The sequence below is a fragment of the Rutilus rutilus genome (assembly GCF_951802725.1).
Source record: "Rutilus rutilus genome assembly, chromosome: 8".
NCBI lineage: Eukaryota > Metazoa > Chordata > Actinopteri > Cypriniformes > Leuciscidae > Rutilus > Rutilus rutilus.
The window spans coordinates 36,521,839-36,536,134 of NC_140222.1; the positions used below are offsets into that span (position 1 = coordinate 36,521,839).

The 14,296-nt window shown below is 43.0% G+C and overlaps 1 protein-coding gene across 1 annotated transcript; it reads left to right on the plus strand.

Moving 5' to 3' along the window:
* Positions 1–1,264: 1,264 nt before the first annotated feature.
* On the plus strand, positions 1,265–2,720 carry LOC311294794 (uncharacterized protein; the record flags this gene model as incomplete). The annotated part of the gene is made up of 4 exons (XM_084415822.1): positions 1,265–1,396; positions 1,570–1,902; positions 2,139–2,441; positions 2,596–2,720. The coding sequence occupies exons 1-4, from the start codon at positions 1,345–1,347 to the stop codon at positions 2,718–2,720; spliced, it is 813 nt and encodes a 270-aa protein (XP_084271948.1). The 5' UTR covers positions 1,265–1,344.
* Positions 2,721–14,296: the final 11,576 nt, after the last annotated feature.

The window sequence follows — 14,296 nt, forward strand, 5'->3', positions numbered from 1 at the left end:
TTTCAGTGCTTCAGTTTGTGTTTCCTGTTGAGGTTTACTGAAGCTGTCGTCTGATTGGTCGTATGCGCTCTGGTGGGTGTGGCTACAGTTGCTGTTTCGGTTCAGAGTGATGTAAGAGCTGGATCTATAAAAGAAGAATAAAGAATTATTCTTATTTCTTGATTAACAATTCTTATAAAGTTTTCAAAATATTGTTTTGTCAACTCAACTTGATACCTTGATCTTGATACCTTGATACCTTCAGTTCATTTAAATGCTAATATTCAGATGCCAAGTTTATGAAGAATATGAAAAAACAAAAAAGTAAATATACTTGAGCTGTTCAGATCTGAGAACAGCTCAATTATAAACTGTAACATTAAAACAAAAGTGCACGGAGTCAAATACAAACCTGTTGTGGTGTGAGCTGTATTTTGGTCAGGATAACACACACACACGTCATGTGATGAATGTGGTTTGTTCTGTTGGGTGAACAAATGGATGGATGTTTGTGGTTGGTTTGCATGTGTAGTTTGTGGTTAAAAAATATATTTTCCAACCGTTAATATGCAGTCTAACATCCATTTTGCTATAAAACAGCTTTACAGTAAAACAGACATAAATCTATCAACACTAGGCTATTGCTTTAAAAAACAGTCAAAGGTCACAGGTCAAGTAAAATAATTTACACCACAAGAGTAAAAAAAAGAAGTAGTTAATCTATTTTAAGATAAAGATTAGAGCAAGATTGGAGTATCTGGGTTCATATTTCTATGCTATGAAACTATTAAAGCCCTTACATTTGTGCAAGGCTAGGCCTATAGTGTCCTTTTTATTATCATGAACTATATTTCAGTCAAATGATCAGTGATTGTGTAATTTTAAGTCTGGTAAGTTATTGGTTAGTCCTGCAAGGAGAAAGTCAAGAGCCATTAACTAAAACACAACCTGACCGGAGGATATGGGCAATGAGTGACTACATGTTAATTGTCATATTGGATCAAATGTAAGTTAAATAACTATTAACGTTCTGAAAATGTATAAATATGTAGTGATTTACATTTAAGGACAGCAAAACACATGTGCAGTAGTAAAAAAAAAAAAAAAAATTCCTAACAAACAAACAAAACCACCTGCTCCCTCTTAAGTAAAAATAGACTTAGTACGATATGTAAATAAATGGATTTAAAGTTTGTTTTCCGTTACTGATTTAATAACAGTCTTAAAATAAAAAAATAAAAACAAACAAAAAAAAAAAACACCGCGATCTAGCGCCTGTGCGCGTACACGCGACAGGGTGTCAAATCCTGTCAATAAGCAGCGTCTGACTCTTGAGGTTTCTGACACTTTTAACTACGAAAGAATATGATTCTCGCTTTAGTTTTACTGCGTTTTTGGTTGTTGTGGCATTTGGGTGGTAAGTATTCAAATATTTTTGATGCATTCCGTGTTTGCAATATGGACTAAAATTTAACTAGCACTTTTTAATAAATAGTTTATTTATTGACGTCTGTCTGTGTTTTCAGTCTGAAACGCTAATTTAGTTTGGGGTGGAAAGGAGAATAAAGTCTATGTACGGATGTGTTCCAGGTGTGTTTGGTGTTGAGACTGGGGAAATGAAGACTTTGTCCGTGATGGAGGGAGATTCTGTCACTCTACACGCTGATGTTTCTGACATACAGGGAGATAATACAGTGATAGAGTGGATGTTTGGAGCTGAACACCCATATACTATCATAGCTGAAATCAATAGAGCAGCAAATATTAATACTGTTGAAGAGAGATTCAGAGACAGAGGGCAGATGGACATTCAGACGGGATCCCTCACCATCACAAACATCAGAACCACAGACTCTGGACTTTATAAACTAGACATAATCACAAATACAGTAGTAGTCAAAATGTTCAGAGTTACAGTCTATGGTAAGTACAGCAGTAGAATTGGGTCTGTTCTTTCCAAATTTGATTTTGACATGATCAATCTTTGTCACATTAACTCACAGAATTAAAAATACTGTATATTTAAGCGAATTAGATATAGTGAAAAAGTGTTAGTAATGTATCCCACTTTGTGTGTTGACTAAGCTTTGACTGAGAATATAAATATATATATTTTTGATTTGATTTACTCTGATTTCTTTTGTTCCTCATATATCCAGCTTTTCTCCCCATTCCTGTCATCATCAGACACACGTCACAATGTTCTTCATCATCTGAAAGTTCATCAGTCTCTAAATGTGTGCTGCAGTGTTCAGTGGTGAATGTGAGTGATGTGACTCTCTCCTGGTACAGAGGAATCAGTGTATTGTCCAGCATCAGTGTGTCTGATCTCAGCATCAGTCTCTCTCTACCTCTGGAGGTGGAAAATCAGGATAACAACACATACAGCTGTGTGTTGAACAATCCCATCAGCAACCAGACCACGCATCTGGACATCACTCAACTCTGTCCGCCTTGTACAGGTACATCAGTGATATTTGTGTTTATTTCTTGAGCCACTCTGTTGATCGTGTTCAGGTGTGTGATGTAAGCAGTGATTGGACGCAGTGTAAATCCTTATGATATGTGCCCTTGAAAGACTGGCCGATACAGTTACACTAATGACTGTCTCTTCAGGCATTACAAATCACATAGTGCTGATACCTGCTGCTGCTGGAACTCTGTTGATTGTGGCTGCAGTTGCAGTGTTCTGGATCTGCAGGAAATGCAGAAAAACAGATCAAGAAGGCAAGTGTAACTAAAGTGCAGTTAATACATCTGTAAAAATTTTTTTTTGAAAAATACATGAAGAAACATAATTTTACACATCTGTCATCACTGTTAAAGTAGTCCAGGCCCCTGAAAAAGAGATAACTTATGCTGAGCCAACATTCTGTAAAAGAAATGCACAAAGAACGGTAAGAAAAAAAAACATTTACATGTCTTTCTGCCTTATTTCTAGTGAGTTTGTTTTGTGTTTATAGAGATATTACTTACACAGCAAACTCTACAACAAATGTATTTTGGACTTTTTTTTTTTTTGCCAACTGCTGTAAGTCTAGGTGGCCACTGGCCAGATATTTATGCTATGATACTGAGTGTTGCAATTGGAGGATTTAAAAAATATATATTATTTAACTTTAAAAAAAAGTTAATTCATAATTATTTTATGTAATATCTGTATTCAACACTACATGTCAGCATTGTACAATGCAACATATTTGTGCACTATAGAGGTCGATTACATCACCAGTTGAGACCATGTGACTTTTTAGCAGATTCACAGCAGTTTCCTGTCTGTTAGTGGTAGCTTTTCTGTGTTAAAGGTGAACTAAGTAACTTTTTTACCTTAACTGAACAGCTTCGGAGTCATTGGAATGGTTATATTACTTATTTCGGGTTGAATGGTGGTCGTTTCGCACCCCCCTGGTGCCCGTGAGCGGAAAATACGCACTTGCAACTTTGAGGCGGCGGGCCGCCGCGGCAGGAAGTCTCGCGTGATATCAGGTCTCGCGATGTAAACAATTGCTTTACGGCCAAAAGAAATCTGCTAAAATGCCGTCATTATTGCGCTCCCTCACGCTGTTTGAACCCGAATGAAGAAGACGTTTTAAAGCATGTCCCATCTGCTTTGATGTCGTTGATCTGCTAGCCTCTGGTGTCTGAGAATCACCAACGAGTTTTTACAACAGTGTTGTCAAATATCTATTCCGAAGCTGTGGGGGGAGCTCTAGAGAGAAACCTGCGAGCAAAAAGCGAGAATACAGCGAAGAAATCCCGAAGTTACTGAGCCCCGCTTTAAAGGACTTGGCAATAATGCTTGTCTGCTTGACCAGGGCAAGTGAATTTTTGAAAGAGAATTTTACTCGCCCGACCAAACTAGTAGCCTGATTATAATGTATACTGAAAAAATAACTAGAAACAAGTTGACCAACAAAATTTTAGATTTAGCATTAACATTAAATTTAAATGTAAACTGCAACTGATGCTTAAAGTTAAGGTACTGCATGTAAGACTCTGTAGAGAAATCAAAACAAAAGAGAAAGTTTAAATCCCGTCTGGCTAGTGCTCTTTCCATAATGTTTACACATTAGGTCAGTAGGCGGAGAGTAAATGGTCTTTTGCGGCTGTTTGAACACATTTCACCACATGACCTCCGGAAGTGGTCGAAAGTGGACAAGATCAAAACATTTTAGAACCCGTTTACACCTGTATTTAGCGTCGTCCAGTTGTGATCCGATCGCGACGAAATTCTGCTATTGTCAGAAGTCAGCATATCAGTTTCCGGTTTACGACTGTCTTCATCGGCATCCGCTATAAACAAACAAGATGAGTGCTGCTGTTGTACGAAAAAAAGAGATATAATCTGCGTGACACATCTAAGTTTCTAAGAACTGTAGGTGGATCTAACGCCCGTTTCACACATCTCCATGTGCAGTGTGTGTGCAGTGCAAGAGCAGCACGCGCTATAGTGCTTCACATATGATGCGTTTGCAGTAAATAACTGATTCACGGCTCTACCACAAACACTTACTTACTATTTTTATTTAAAATCCAGAAGTTATGCTCCAACTTTTATTTAACATTTTTTTGGTCAGCATTGCAATTCTCTTTGTACACATATACACTCTTTAATGGACGCATGCACGTTTAAACACAATGTAAACAACGTAGGGTGATTATTCCATGCATTACTTATAGGCTACTTATATTAAGTTGCTCAAGCAAGTGGTCAAATATTTAACTGTAAATTGACAAAAACAGCCGACTCTAATGCCTTTTCTTTTGCATTTAAATTTTAATAAAATAAATCTTGCATGTCACAAAGAACTTGTTTTTCCACCTCCACGAATGAGACGAGTGTTGATCATTATGTCGCCTTGTTAAAGTAAATTGTAGTTTTCCTTGCTTTACCCCGGTCTTCTAAAAGTAAAAAGATGACTGTGAAAAATAGTAGTATATAATTAAATGCATTTATGGTGAGATTATTACATTTTATTTAATTAAATGCATTTATGGTGAAATTACTACATTTTCAGGCCAATCTTTGTTCATTTTGACCACGAAACATGCGCTGTCACTTTTTAATTCAGCGTTTGCAGCACAGCAAAAATAGACAATATTAACAATCTCTGGATCGACGGACTGCAACCGCGTGCATTGTGAAAGCTCTAACCTGTTAACATGGGTACGTAAGGAGCACTACTCTGTGCCACTTTGCTCTGCTTCAACAAGTCGCTAACAGCCATTTGAGCTTCAATTTCGCTGCACGAAATAGACATTTTGGGCGACGCGCAAGTAAACTGGAAACAGATATGCCGACTTCTGGCTACAGTGGAAGTTCGTTACTACGCTTGTGCACAGAGGCTATTGAACAAAGCACATCCTTATACCAGATGTAAACAGGGCCTGTGTGGTTAGTTGGATGACTTATGGTATATATATATATTTTTTTTTTCTGTCTGGACAAGGCCCATTTACATCATGGACGATAACTACAGTCTCACGATAAAGATAAAGACATAGTTTTAAATATCATTCTCATTCTCAATATTAAAGAATAGCAGAGTCCACACCACAACTATAATGATAACGGCAATCCGAATCCATTCTTGAGCATTTAAAGCAGCAGAAGACAAAACTGCAGCATGCGCTTAGAATAAACAGAACATTATTGTGCGTTAGTGTGGATGCTAATATAGTTATTATATTGACATCTTTAAAGTAAGCGTTCTTGGTGTGAACAAGCCCTAACTTTTTTACTCTTTATAGCATTCTATTATGGAAATGACATTATAAAAGAAAGTTTTGATGTAATACAAATTTCATAGCTAGCATGTTATGTATACAATTACTTTCTTTAGACTTTTATTTTGACAAAATTACAGAATGATTGAAAAAGACACTATAAAACCTATACTACCTTGATTTCTCAGATAACACCTATTTAATCTCAGTACTCTTCACATGTTGTCTTCTTGACAAACAAATACACTATAAAAAACTTTATTTGTTGAAGAATTACAGTTGATTAATTAATCTGTAATTTGTCAAAATTATACCATTTTCTGTTGCTATTTTTGTGTGAAATTGTTTTATTTTTCTTTCAGAGAGTTAAACAAGAGGATGAGGTGGTGTACGCAGGTGTCGTGAGATGATCACATTCTGATTCCTGAAATTGTTTTGATCATACATCATATGTTTTTGTCAGTATTATTTTTATTTCAAATATGCTTTTATTTGAGTTTTGTGATATTTAAATATTTACTTTGGGGTGGAGGGGTGATAAGTGAAGCTCAAGTGAAGTAACATTTTACATATATGCTGGGTATGATTAATGGTATAAGTTTTTATCATCTCATATATCTATTTTGTAACTATTTTTAAGTGTAACCATAACCATATATTGTCATTAAACCCTTTTAATTACAAATGATGTGCTAACTAGTTTTGGTTTGGTATTAACATTAATGTGCTACCTATTGCAATACAATATCGTCACACTATAGCAACGCTCTCCCACATATTTTGCTATTATAACTGCTTATTTGTGTCGTTGGTAGAAGTACAAGTGGTAGGAACCACTGTAGGAATGTAATTTCCTACAGCAACTGTAGGGAAAATTCTTAACTTACTGAAAAAGTAAGTTTTTTAAATGGCTGTCAAGCAATTATAAAAACATGATCATGATTGATCGCATGACTTTGTGTTATTGCAAATAATCACATCATAGAGCAACTCACTTGAAGGCCAGAGTGGCGGACATTCAATGAGCAGTTTGAACCGGTCTGCCTGGGGGTATTTTAGAAAGAATGCAACATTCCTGGGTAAATTTACGGATAGGTAAACAGATAACCTCAAATTTCCATCCATCCATCTTCTACCGCTTATCCGGGGCCGGGTCGCGGGGGCAGCAGTCTAAGCAGGGATGCCCAGACTTCCCTCTCCCTAGACACTTCCTCCAGCTCTTCCGGGGGGACACCGAGGCGTTCCCAGGCCAGCCGGGAGACATAGTCTCTCCAGCGTGTCCTAGGTCTTCCCCGGGGTCTCCTCCCGGTGGGACATGCCCGGAACGCCTTCCCGGGAAGGCGTCCAGGAGGCATCCGGAAAAGATGCCCGAGCCACCTCAACTGACCCCTCTCGATGTGGAGGAGCAGCGGCTCTACTCTGAGCTCCTCCCGAGTGACCGAGCTTCTCACCCTATCTCTAAGGGATCGCCCAGCCACCCTGCGGAGAAAGCTCATTTCGGCCGCTTGTATCCGGGATCTTGTCCTTTCGGTCATGACCCACAGCTCATGACCATAGGTGAGAGTAGGAACGTAGATTGACTGGTAAATCGAGAGCTTCGCCTTGCGGCTCAGCTCCTTCTTCACCACGACATACCGGTACAGGGACCGCATTACTGCAGAAGCTGCACCGATCCGTCTGTCAATCTCCCGTTCCATCCTTCCCTCACTCGTGAACAAGACCCCAAGATACTTGAACTCCTCCACTTGAGGCAGGAGCTCTCCACCAACCTGAAGCGGGCAAACCACCCTTTTCCGACTGAGAACCATGGCCTCGGATTTGGAGGTGCTGATTTTCATCCCAGCCGCTTCACACTCGGCTGCAAACCGTCCCAGTGCATGCTGGAGGTCCTAGTTTGATGAGGCCAACACGACAACATCATCCGCAAAGAGCAGAGATGAAATCGTGTGGTCCCCAAACCTGACCCCCTCCGGCCCCTGGTTGCGCCTAGAAATTCTGTCCATAAAAATTATGAACAGAACCGGCGACAAAGGGCAGCCCTGCCGGAGTCCAACACGCACCGGGAACAAGTCTGACTTACTGCTGGCAATACGAACCAAGCTCCTGCTCCGGTCGTACAGGGACCGGATAGCCCTTAGCAAAGGGCCCCGGACCCCATACTCCCGAGCACCCTCCACAGGCCGCCGCGAGGGACACAGTCGAATGCCTTCTCCAAATCCACAAAGCACATGTGGATTGGTTGGGCAAACTCCCATGAGCCCTCCAGCACCCTGTAGAGGGTATAGAGCTGGTCCAGTGTTCCACGACCGGGACGAAAACCACACTGTTCCTCCTGAATCCGAGGTTCTACTATCGGCCGGATTCTCCTCTCCAGTACCCTGGCATAGACTTTCCCAGGGAGGCTGAGAAGTGTGATCCCCCTATAGTTGGAGCACACCCTCCGATCCCCCTTCTTGAAAAGAGGGACCGGACTCTGGTCAGACTCTGGACTCTGGTCAAATTTCATTTTCAAAAATGTAAGTAACTTTCAGGGTATGTACTGTATATAGCCATACCAACTTACTCTCTGAATACAACCTGCTGCTGAGCTGGGTTAGTTTACTACAGGTACACGACCTCTTAGCTTCACAGCAATTCAGCGCAAGTGTATGCTTTTGGTAAGGCTCCAGTGGGCTTGACGGCACACATTATGGATATAATGATTTTAGAATTATAAATGTTATAACTTTATAATATATGTAGTGGGATTGCTGTGTTTTTCATGTCAAATGGGGTAAAGTGTGCATGGCGTGGTGCAGCGTGAGATGCGAACCTGACACCAAGAAACAACATTGACAAAATATTTTAAATATTAGTTTAATGGCATCTATTAACTGAGCACTATGAATGAAGGCCATTATCACTGATACCAATACTGATCCTGTCAGAATGGGACTCAGACACAGAGTCTGCAGGCACCAAAAAATAAAAATAAATATTGAGAATAATTTAAACACAACACAAAAGCCTGTCAATAATACCTTCTGGTATGGCCCAAAGAACCTGGGCGCTAAATAGGCCATCCGGAGAGGTAGGTCTTTGGTAGACAGCCATACCTTCTGACCACATATGTAGCGGGGAGCAGGAGTTGACGGTCCAGTGACGGTCGGCAGCTGCCTTGGTTTGTCTGGAAGCCCGGGCCAAGGCTTCCCCAGCCTTCTTTCCAGGTGTAACGACACCAGCGGATGAAGGCTAAGGCATATGGAACAGCGGCATCGAGCTCCTGTGAGGGGAACAAAGTAAGTTGAAACACAAATGAGGCCTTTGGTCTCATTAATCTATAGTTTGTTCCATGGCAAATCGTTTTGGCAAAGTGAAGTTTCACAACTTTATATATTTATATATTTAGGACGGAGTGCGCATACTGGACAGAGCAGTGCCAAGGCTGGGTCTGCCTCCTCCAAGGGCAGCGCTTGCAGGTTCACTACCTGGTCTCGAAAGGGAGTGGTAGGAACCTTGGGCACATATCCAGGCCAGGGTCTCAGGATCACGTGAGAGTTAGCCGACCCGAATTCCAGGCACGCTTCGTCAACCGAAAATGCCTGCGGGTCCCCTACCCTCTTGATGGAGGCCAATGCAACCAGGAGCGCTGTCTTAATTGATAGGAACTTAAGCTCCACTGATTGCAGAGGCTCAAAGGGAGCACTCTGCAGGGCAGTTAGTACCACTGAGAGGTCCCAAGAGGGAACGAGAGGAGGGCGAGGAGGATTCAGTCTCCTTGCTCCTCTCAGGAACCTGATGATCAGGTCGTGCTTTCCCAGAGACTTACCATCAACTGCGTCGTGATGTGCGGCAATGGCGGCAACATACACTTTCAGGGTGGAGGGAGACAGCCTTCGCTCCAATCCTTCTTGCAGGAAGGAAAGCACGACACTGATCGGGCATTTCGTGGGTTCTTGATGTTTAGAAGAACACCAGTTGACGAAGAGGTTCCACTTCAACGCATAGGCATGTCTCGTGGACGATGCTCTAGCGGAAGTGATGGTAGCCACCACCGCTGGTGGTAGGGTACTCAAACCTGCCTCGTCCCATCCAGGAGCCACACGTGGAGGCTCCAAAGATCAAGACGAGGGTGCCAGAAGGTGCCCCGTCCCTGAGAAAGAAGGTCCTTCCTCAGAGGGATTGGCCAGGGAGGTGCTGTCGCGAGGAGTATAAGTTCTGGGAACCAGGTGCGGTTGGGCCAATACGGGGCAACCAAAATGACCTGCTCCTCGTCCTCCCTGATCTTGCGCAAGGTCTGCGTTGAACCATCTGGGGATGGAGTCTCCATTCTCCAGAGAGAGGCCGAAGCCGAGACAGCTCGTCGGCTGCACGGTTCAGGTCTCCCGGGATATAAATGGCTCGAAGCGACCTCAGATGCTTCTGACTCCATATGTGGAGGTGGCGGACGAGTTTCGACATACGTCGAGAGCGCAGACCACCTTGACGGTTGATCAGATAAGCAGGGCACGCTACTGTCGCGGTATTGTCTGATCGGACTAGTACGTGCTGGCCCCTGAGCAACGCATGGAAGCGGTGCAGGGCGAGACCTACGGCCAGCAACTCGAGGCAATTGACATGCCAAAGGCGCTGGGGTCCTGTCCAGGAGCCCGCGGCAGCATGTCCATTGCACATGGCGCCCCAGCCCGTGGTGGAGGCATCTGTTGATACAACAACATGCCTGGAGAAGAGGACACCTGTCAGCAGCGGGCCGTCGGGGGCAGGACATGTTTTAAAGCCTCAGTCTGCTTCTGGGCAGTCGAGAACTGCTGGGCAAAGTCCTCGACTGCCCCGCCTAAGAGGCCAGCCTGGGATATGGGGGTGTTGAGGAAACGGGTTCGCTTGGCCTCCCTCATATCGGCCAGGTTTAGCCACAGGTGTCGCTCCTGGACCACACATGTGGACATCACCTGACCCATGGAGCATGCGGACACCTTCGTCGCCCGGAGAGCGAGGTCGGTGGCGGCACGCAGCTCATCGAAGAGCCCAGGGTCAGTCCTCCCCTCGTGCATGTCCCTGAGCATCTGGGCCTGGTAGACCTGCAGAGTGGCCATGGCATGCAGTGAGGAGGCTGCCAGCCCCGCAGCTCTGTAGGCCTTCGCCACAAGCGTGGAGGAGAACCTACAGGCCTTGGAGGGGTGCTTTGGGTCGCCGCGGGAAGAAGCACTCTGAGGACACAGTTGCATCGCAACAGAGCGTTCAACCTGGGAAACCCCAGTGTACCCATTGGCAGCCGCCCCATCGAGAGGAGGCAAGGCGGAGGAGGTCGCCGAGCGATCGAGGGAAGACAGGGGTGCCTTCCAGGACCTCATGACCTCCTCATGCACATCCGGGAAGAAAGGAATTGGGGTTGGACGCTGACGTGGATCAGCGGCCGCACCCAAAAACCAATCATCTAACCGCGAACGCACTGGCCCGGGTGGAGGAGACCACTCGAGACCAATGACCGCGGCTGCCCGGGACAGCATGGCCGTCAGCTCGGGATCAGACTGGGACAATGCTGGCACACCTGAGGGTGGCAGCACAGCCGAGTCCTCACTTCCCGAGGACTCACGCCCACCTTGTGATGCCGCGATCGACATCTCATCTTCCTCTGGGGCGCCGAAAGAGACCCACGGCACACCGAAAGACGAAACCGGGGGCTCAGTCGGCGCACTCACGGGTTGCATTGTGCTAGAGGGGGGTGTGGAGCGTGGAATAGTCGGCGCTTTATTCCACACCGTAACCCTCAGGTCACCCTGGCCGCCAGCCGAAGTACAAGCTCTCGTGGAGCTCGTAGATCGGGGTGCGGATGAGGGGACTCTCCCTCGAACGAGATCATTGAGTCTAGACCGCAACAATGCGATGGTCATGTTCCCGCAATGGGAACATGACTCATCCACAAACGCTGCCTTAGTGTGGTCAACACCCAAACACGCAAGACAGCGATTGTGCCCATCAGAGTCAGATAAAAAGCGACCGCAACCAGAAGTGCACGGGCGAGACATCTTTAAAAAGACGTGCCACGCGCAAGCTCTATTTGTGAAAGGAGATTTTCTCTGCAGAGTGTTGAAGCGACGAGATGAACACACAAACACTGGCAAATCACTGCACAGATAAGCAGGGAATGTGCACTCGCTGGAACTCGCTGTCACACCAACACCTGGAGAGAAGGCTCGTCTCGAAGAGATACAGAGATGAACTCAGATTTGGCTGTGGAGTGAAGTAATCTAACACTTGGCTCCGAAGCGAAAACATATCTGCATGTTGCCGGCGTACTTCCTTATATACCCCCAGGGTGGGGCGGAGATACGCTATGCAAATTCCGCAGACCCATGGCATTTCTTTGCCATTGGCTCGTTTTCTATACTCGAAGGTGATAGGCTTTCTAAGCGAAACCCCATTCGTCGTCATCCAACGTAACTCGGAGTGACTACGAAAGGGCACTATCTTGTTTTCTTCCACACAGCTCTAATATCAGCTGAACATGTCAACACATCAGTGCCACCTAGTGGACATTAATATTATAGCAATGCAATGGAGAAGAGAACACAACATCTTCCCCTTTTCAGAAAGAATACAGCTGTATGTATATCACAACAGAAATGAACAAAATAACAAGAATAAACAAGTATTTTGAAACAACTTGTGTCTTTTTCATTCAAATATTAACTCCGTTATCTCAAGTTCTTCATTTCCTTACATATCTAAAACATAGTCCTTGGTCCAGAAGTGTTTTTGTCTAACTCTAACAGACCTATTCAACGGACTTGATGTTGTTCCATGTTGTACCTCAGTAGTAGTAACACTTTCACTTGATTTCGGCATTTCAGCAAGACGTGAGGCATTCCACACCTTACTATCATCAAGCAGGTGAGAATCTTCACCTTCCTTCTGTACAACAGCTTTTGGTTGTGTGAACTTCCGATCGCCCTTCTTTACCATCCAAGGTTTCTTAACTCGAACTAGATCACCAGGTCGGAATCTTGAAGGCAATGTCAATGGAGACCTTTTCCCATGCAACAGAAGGCAATTCAACAGGGTTGAGAGGAGCATTATGTGTCACAGCAGACTTGTCATTTTGTTTGAGTGTCTGACAGTTGCATATCAGGGCTTCAGTCTGGTTGTCCATCTTTGGCCACCAGTACAATTGCCTAAGTTTGTGCTAAGTCTGTCCATGGAGGAGTCAGAAAATATCCTAATTTGTGTTCCAAAGATGAACGAAGGGCTGACGTGTTTGGAGTGAGGGTGGGTTTTTGGGTAAACTATCCCTTTAATTTGTTCTACGAGTTTAGACAGACTGCAAAATGTGTAAAATTCATTGTTCTTACGTTTATTTGGATTAAACATTCCTTTTCAATGTTATAGGTTATTGATGGGTTAGAATAAAAACGTCAAATTTACCACAGTACTTTACAATAATTTTAAGTGTAAATTTACATCACATTACTGGCTACTGAGTTGCATTACTATGTACACATGTCATGTAATTTTTGCTTAACCTCAGTCATGTTACTTTCAGTCCTATTAGGCTACTCATGAAAAATAACAGGACTGAGCAAAAGTAACATGAGTGAGTAGAGTCCTCTGGCTTGTTGATTTAATATTAATTGATATTGTACTATTCACATGATTTATCATGACTTTTACAGTTGTAATCACTTAAATTGTAGACATTTTAGGATTATTTTACAATGCGAGTACCATACTTACAGGTAGCCAGTCCACCACAGAGTAACTTCAACTTTTTGTCTTTCTTATCTTTTGTAGATAGTGGACAGAACCCATACTATGCAGGTGCCAGCTGCAAGGGAAGGAGCGAGACACCTGCAACCCTCTCTTTTCCCACCTTTTTGTCTTTTCTTCCCCCTCTCTCTCTCTCTCTCTCTCTCTCTCTCGTCTTTCTCCTTCTTTCTCTTTTCAGCTCCTACGTTGTGAAGTACTATCATATAGTAAACACATGCACACACATATTGACAGACATTCATGTTACCCAGTGTTAATTCATTCATGTTATTAAAATGTATTTTTCTTCTAAAAAATAAAAGGTAAACCATTGTTTTTATCAGTTTTGTTTGGTCCATCATTTATGCTAAATCACAGTAATGTATAGACATTCAGTACTAAATACAGTAATTCTACAGCAGCTTACTGCTAAATCACAGTAATATGACAGCATAATTATTGTGAAGTCACAGTAAACAGCTGTCATTTCACTATTATTTACTGTAAAAAAGTACTGTGGAAGTCATGCAACTGGTAACCTGCAATTTATTGTAAATTTACAGTCAAATAATTAACAGTGTAGTTATACAATTTTTAAGATAAGACGTAGACATACAGGTATAAAAATATGATCATTAAAACTACCATAACTTTGATGCATGCTAATTAAGATCCCAAGCTAAATGGGATAATTTTAACCATGTTATTAAAGTCTATTATGAAAAGCCAAGCACCCATAGGCTAAAGTCAAGTCAAGTCAAGTTTATTTATATAGCGCTTTTCACAATGCAGATTGTATCAAAGCAGCTTCACAGTATTAAATTAAAATAATACATCAATGTTTATTTCTGGAAAACGTCCACGTTTG